Source organism: Octopus bimaculoides, chromosome 27 (genome assembly GCF_046866305.1).
Source record: "Octopus bimaculoides isolate indiv1 chromosome 27, ASM4686630v1, whole genome shotgun sequence".
In the NCBI taxonomy this organism is placed as follows: Eukaryota; Metazoa; Mollusca; class Cephalopoda; order Octopoda; family Octopodidae; genus Octopus; species Octopus bimaculoides.
Window position 1 is genome coordinate 7,097,933 of NC_142954.1, and position 7,500 is coordinate 7,105,432.

Genomic DNA, 7,500 nt, shown 5'->3' on the forward strand with positions numbered 1-7,500 from the left:
TGATTTTAATCGATTTAAATTTCCTTTCTATTTGAAAATTAGTTATGAAACACGTGTAATCTTTTTATTATATTTATCTTATGATATTTACTTTACTTTATATTATACTCATTTATTGTGCTTTTAATTATTAATTTTTCTATATGTGATGGTGGATTTTCATCGATGAGTTCTTGAAACTTGGTTGTTTTCCCTAAAACTATATATTTTATATATATTTTATCTATAAAGCTCAATTTAATTTTAATTTTTTATAAATTGATTTTAATTGAGTTTTTACCTGTAATTTTGGATTTTGTCCCTAATATTATATATATATATATACAAATTATGAAAGGTGGGGAGACAAGCACAAAAACGTGTTTATATATATATACACCATATTAAGGCAGTATTAGCACCAAACAGTGTTTAGGCCTAAGTGAACTTTAGGTTAGTTCAAATATGTTTTTGATATACTTCAGGTTCTAAAGGCAAATTCAATGCAGAAAAAATTCCCTCTTATTGTGAAAGGTGTAAAAACACCATATCTGGCTCTTTGGACTCCTCGATGAAGCATTTCTAGCTCCTGAGCTATTATATAATGGGGGTTGCTGTTGACTAACTCCATCATGATGTTATGGGTAAGATACTTTATAATGAGATCCATTGGAGGGATAACCTGGAAGCCAAAGAAGTAAGGATCTGCAGTATAGTAGAAACCACATCCATTCATAATAATCGTCAATAGTAGTCAACCAAATTGACCCGACGACTTATTTTGCCAACCTGCGAAGTTATGGGGACATAAACAAACCAGCAGTAGTTGACAAATTATGATAGGTGGGGGGACAAGCACAAAGACGTGTTTATATATATATATATATATATATATACACACACACACACATACATATATGTACATAAAGACACACATATATAATAACAAAATATATGAAGATGGAGAGAAAAGGGGAAGTTTAGTAACTTTTGTAATATTTCAGGCACAAAGGCCCTTCATCAGGAGTAGACTGAGTAAGGAAGTGTGAGGCAACACAGATCAGGCCATGTTGAGAGGAGATCTGTCCAGACTCACACTTGACTAAGCTGTTCACTGATGACTGGCCTTTGCGCCTGAAATATATAAAAGTAACTTCACTTTCTGTTTCTGCATTGTTATAAGCCCTCCATCTTCATTATTTTGTTATTTTACTTCTGTTCAACAATACTTCATGCAAGCTACAATGACCTTCTTATATAGTGAGAGAGAGAGAGAGACAGAAGTGAAGGAGATGTGAAAGAAATATAGACAGATACACAAATGTGTGCAAATGTGGAGAAAAGAATAAGATAATAAAACACAGGCACACACATCGATACATGTACATAAAAACTAGACACAGCACAACATCTTACCTTCAATAATGATTCCTGGTAGAGAGCAGTAAAACAATGAATTTTTAAAAATTATAATTTGAGAAGGAATTCGCTTGGAATTAACAGCCACAGAAAACATGTTCAGTGGTTTTCAAAAGGGGTCCATATAAGATTTTGTGTAAGTTTATGAGCAATAAATTAGTTATACTTCTATAATACGTAAAATATTTTAACAATATTTCTACACAATTCCTAATATCTAATTATAAAAATATAATAGGGTTTCTTTTTTTAACATGAGGGTCCAATAGGGTTAAATAGGAATCAAAGGGCTTCATAGACATAAAATGATCAAGAAACACTACGGCTATATAAACACTATTATATTCTTTTCTACTCTGGGCACAAGGCCCCACATTTTTGGAGAGAGGGCCAGTTGATTAGATCGACCCAGTACACAACTGGTACTTAATTTATCGACCCTGAAAGAACGAAAGGCAAAGTCGACCTCAGTGGAATTTGAACTCAGAACATTAAAAGACAGATGAAATGCCGTTAAGCATTTCGCCCGGCGTGCTAATGTTTCTTATTTCTTTATTGCCCACAAGAGGCTAAACATAGAGGGGACAAACAAGGACAGACAAAGAGATAAAGTCGATTACATTGAACCCAGTACACAACTGGTACTTAATTTATCGACCCTGAAAGGATGAAAGGCAAAGTCGACCTCAGTGGAATTTGAACTCAGAACGTAACAGCAGACGGAATACTGCTAAGCATTTCACCTGTCTGCTAACGTTTCTGCCAGCTCGTCTCCTTCGCCTTACTGTTATATTAAGATATTAATGAGTTTTAATTACTAATTTCATGGACAGCTTACAATTTGTGTGGGGGGTGGGGTTGCATAAAAACGTGAAAAGTTAGAGAACTAGAAGAAATGCCACTAAGCATTTTGTCTCAATCATTAATCAATGACATCAATCTGACTTACCGTATTTCTTCCTGATTTCGTCATTCCTCTGTTGCCTTTCTTGTTTCCTGAAATGACAAAGAAAACCAAAATTAACATCTAACCTTCATCAGGTTGACCCACAGTAAAGATAGGTGTAAATGGACAGCGCTTCAAGTGTGGATGTACGTTCACTCCCTGTGAAGCAGAAGCCATCAACAACATTTCTCCCCCGTTCTTGATTCTGGGCTGTCAGGGTCACTCCTTTAGTAGGGAGCAAGGGAAACCTAAGAGGCCAGGCCCCTTCCTAGGTCTTCTTGGTTTTGAACTGTCATCAATGTTTCTGTAACTTTGATTTTTCTAAGTAGCAGTGTTGGTCCTATGCAGATCCATTTTAACCCTGGGAAGATGTGGTCTGTATTTGTCTGGTGCCGATCCTTTGACCTGTCCAGCATGGGAGGTCTTCACCTGGAATTTGTACTCCACTGGGTCATTGATGCATGTGAGCCACGGAACCACAACAAAGACAGGACTTTATACTGGCAAGACTGGGTGAGCAGTCTGCAGAGGAATAAAACATGATGACTCAAAATCTCCAGGGCATTTGTCAGTGAGGAGACAAACTCAGTGGAACACCAGACACAGCGATCTTCACGAATCTCTGAAGAATCTTTCATCATTTATAAGGTGTATGGAATGTTTATATTGTACACATAACATTTAAAATGTATACGCAAACACTTAAGTCTTTCAGGGGAGAGATAGATACCCCCCCCCACCAAAAAAAAAAACTCTAGAAGGGCAAAAATTTATGACAAAAAAAACAAGTGTACAAATTTTTGTTATAAATTTTTGCCCTTCTAGAGTTTTTTTTTTTGGCCTATTTATCTCACCCCTGAAAGACTTAAGTGTGTATTTTATGTAAAATACGAACCACCCTAAGGATGTGTGGTCAGTTTACTGCTGTAGGCAGTTGGTCACCCAGCAAGCATTGTATACAGTAAATGAGTGTCATTGGCTTAACAGTACCAAATCCCTTCAATGACTACCCTTTAGTACATTCTCTCATAGAATTCTTCAGTGGATGACTTGACATTAAGGATAACTGAGTGTTTGATTTTCCTTACCTTTCATCAGATTTTATTCGGCGCTCTTCCTTTTGTCTTTCAAACTTTATTTCATCAGCCATGTACCTATTGACAATGACAGTAACAACAACAATAAGTGGAAACAATAACAATAGATAAGTTACAGGTTCTAATCATGCTGAAGATCTTTGTAAAGAATGAAATAGTTCTTTACATGATTACATTATCACCAACTAGAAACTGTAAGAACTTCATAACAGACAAAAAAACCCCAATTAAATATGTGAACCCTATGCATCTTGCTTCTAGTGCTTCTTATTTCAAATTCAAATTTCTAACCCTGTCTAATTATCTCACTTGTATTCAAAGTGCCACACAGTGAGACTGAACCAGGAACCATGAGGTTGGGAAGCAAGCTTCTTACCACGTGGCCACACCTGCTCAAAATCTGATTTTGTTGATGGGGAAGAGAGCTTTTACTTACTTGAGTCGTTTGCTCTTGCGACAACAACAGCAATAGATGCAGAGGATACAGGAGAAAAGACACAGGCCGGCGATGACACCCATAGAAATAAGGAGAGCTTCAAAGTTGACTGTTAAAGAGTAAAAGGAAAAAGATTAAAAAAATTAAAAGACAAAATAAAAAATTAAAAGACAAAATAAAAAATTAAAAGACAAACAAAGTTATGATGGAATATTTTGAATGTCTTTATTCCTGCAATTCTCTCTCTCTCTCTCTTGCTCTTTCTCATGTTGTTGGCAGTCCATCGCTTACGACGTCGAGGGTTCCAGTTGATCCGATCAACGGAACAGCCTGCTCGTGAAATTAACGTGCAAGTGGCTGAGCACTCCACAGACACGTGTACCCCTTAATGTAGTTCTCGGGGATATTCAACGTGACACAGAGTGTGACAAGGCTGACCCTTTGAATTACAGGCACAACAGAAACAGGAAGTAAGAGTGAGAGAAAGTTGTGGTGGAAGAGTACAGCAGGGTTCACCACCATTCCCTGCCTTGTGGAGCTTTAGGTGTTTTTGCTCAATAAACACTCACAACGCCCGGTCTGGGAATCGAAACCGCGATCCTATGACCGCAAGTCTGCTGCCCTAATCACTGGGCCATTGCGCCTCCACTCTTTCTCATAAAGTTGCATGATATGTTTAGTGTTGGCAATCCATATCTGTAAATGATTGTCAGTTGTAAAAGTAGTGTTGTTCATTTAGAATATTCTGCAGAAACATATCTGGCCACAGGGAAATGCTACTTTGCTAGGAAACAGATATGGAGCACCAACACTAAACGTATCTGGCAGTAGAAAATCTGCTTCGATAAACTCCTGTACACATACAGACACATGCCTAGCCATCTCTCTTGGCATGGGTTCTATGGCTAGAAGCTCTTCTTAATGCTCTAAGCTTCTTTCAGTTTCCATCTACCAAATCCATCCACAAGGCTTTAGTTAGCCTGGGGGAATAGCAGAAAACACTTTTACTCAAGGTTCCACGTAGTGGGATTGAACCCACAATCATGTGGTTGGGAAGCAAACTTCTGAAGCACACAGCCACACCTGCATCACATCCTAAACACTCACCACCTACTTTCACACCTACCAGATGTTACCTTATCTTATTCATATGTAACAACCCACAATTGAATAATTTAAATACAACATCTGTTGATTGCAGTATTGCTGTTAATGAAAATTCAGTTTTTAATTAATTCCTAATTTATTATTGTTATACTTGGGGATGATCGTCTTTTGCCAATTAAACACATGTGCTATTTATTTTACCTTTATTTGTCAAAATTGTTTTGTCACACATACTGTGACTTCTTCAGTGACTTTGTGTCAAAAAGTTGCTGAGGAAATCACAATATTTGTGATACTAACAAGCCAGAAGGCTGCACCAGGCTCCAATCTGATCTGGCAGAGTTTCTACAGCTGGATGCCCTTCCTAACGCCAACCACTCCGAGAGTGTAGTGGGTGCTTTTACGTGCCACCGCCACTAAGGCCAGTCAGGCGGTACTGGCAACGGCCATGCTCAAATGGTGTTATTTACGTGCCACCTGCACAGGAGCCAGTCCAGCGGCACTGGCAACGACCTCGCTCGTACCACTAAGTCGCAGGGAGATAAACACACCAACACTGTTTGTCAAGTAGTGATAGGGGAACAAACACAAACACACACACTCACCTATATATAAAAGTCGGGCTTCTTCTAGTTTCTTATTTCTTTATTGCCCACAAGGGTGATGGTGATGGTGGTAGTGGTAGTACAGATGGTTGTGTTAGTAGTGATGGTGGAAAGTGTGGTGGTGGTGAGGGTGATCAGATCCAAGAATTTATGGCAATTTCAGAAATTTCAACTTACTCAAACAGTTGGTCCACCGGGTCTTGGAAAACGGACATTCTGAAGACTTGGGAAGGACATGTCCAACAGGATATGGTTTGCAGGTTTGGTCCACATAACAGTAAATGCACTGAGGAGGAAAAATAAATCCGAAACAATGTTAATTCGTTTAATATGATATAATAAACAATTATATGCCACCCTGGAGCGGTGGATTGGTGGAAATAGTAGAGAGTCAGGTAAGAAGAGTTGCTGTAATAGTTAAAACCCTGCTAATATCAAGTATACCTTTCATTCCTGTAGGGTTGATAAAATAAAGTGGCAGTCAAGTACTAGGCTGATACTACTAACTGATCCTTCTCCTTCAAGACTGCTGGCCCTGCGCTAAAATTTGAAACCATTATTATTATTGTTGCTGTTTTTGTAGTTGTTACTATTATTAAGGTGGAGGCGCAATGAGCCAATGGTTAGGGCAGCAGACTCGCGGTTTCGATTCCCAGACCGGGCGTTGTGAATGTTTATTGAGCGAAAACACCTAAAGCTCCACGAGGCTCCGGCAGGGGATGGTGGCGAACCCCGCTGAACTCTTTCACCACAGCTTTTTCTCACTCTTACTTCCTGTTTCTGTTGTGCCTGTAATTCAAAGGGTCAGCCTTGTCACACTCTGTGTCACGCTGAATATCCCCGAGAACTACGTTAAGAGTACACGTGTCTGTGGAGTGCTCAGCCACTTGCACGTTAATTTCATGAGCAGGCTGTTCTGTTGATCGGAACAACTGGAACCCTCGACGTCGCAACCGACGGAGTGCCAACAACAACTATTATTAAGGCAGTAAGCTGACAGAACCATTAGAGTATCACAAAAATACCTCACAGCAGTTTCTCTTTTGTCTTTATCTTTCAACTTTTACTTGTTTCAGTCATTAGATTGCAGCCATGCTGGAGCACCGCCCTGAAGAACATTTTTTTTTTTTTTCAGTTGAATGAATTGATCCCAGGACTTATTTTTTAAAGCCTGGTACTTATTCTATCAGTCTCTTTTGCCGAACCGCTAAGTTACGGGGACGTAAACACACCACCATCGGTTGTCAAGCGATGCTGGGGGGACAAACAGACACACAAACATACACACATATATATATACATATATATGACGGGCTTCTTTCAGATTCCGTCTACCAAATCCACCCACAAGGCTTTGGTTGGCCCGAGGCTATAGTAGAAGACACTTGCCCAAGGTGCCACGCAGTGGGACTGAACCCGGAACCATGTAGTTGGTAAGTGAGCTATTTACCACACAGTCACTCCTGCGCCTATATATATATATGACTATATATATATATATATATATATATATATATATATATATATATATATATATATAGTCACATCAAAATTGTAGGAGAGAGAGAGTGAAGAGAAAGGGCAAATAAATCTTTTTAACTTACTTTGACAGATAGTACACATTTTTCACAGCTCTTGTTAAACATGGGACAATCTGAAAGGCAAAAAAGAACAAAAAAATCATTAAAAAATCTATGAAAAGAAGTAATGTGTGAGTCTGTATTATTTAAGGACATTCACTCTGTCTTGGCAAGCTATAGAGTTCCCAACCAGACTAAAAGTATATACAATAATGCCTCGATATATGAGTTAATTTGTTCCTAGAGACCACTCGTAAAGCATTTCCTGGCAGAAAACAGAATTTCACAGAAATGTGTGTGTATGTGGGTATGTATATATATCTCTTTTTTT

General features: G+C 38.5%; 1 protein-coding gene across 1 annotated transcript in view; it reads right to left on the bottom strand.

Annotated features, from left to right (window-relative positions):
* Positions 1-7,500, bottom strand: part of LOC106871121 (pituitary tumor-transforming gene 1 protein-interacting protein) — a 26,465-nt gene that overhangs the window by 2,824 nt on the left and 16,141 nt on the right. The window contains exons 3-7 of the mRNA XM_014917432.3: positions 7,194-7,243; positions 5,767-5,875; positions 3,878-3,986; positions 3,433-3,498; positions 2,348-2,394 (exon numbers count right to left, since the gene is read on the bottom strand). Of these exons, the coding sequence (XP_014772918.1) occupies positions 2,348-2,394; positions 3,433-3,498; positions 3,878-3,986; positions 5,767-5,875; positions 7,194-7,243 (381 nt within the window). The remainder of the gene's footprint in view (positions 1-2,347; positions 2,395-3,432; positions 3,499-3,877; positions 3,987-5,766; positions 5,876-7,193; positions 7,244-7,500) is intronic.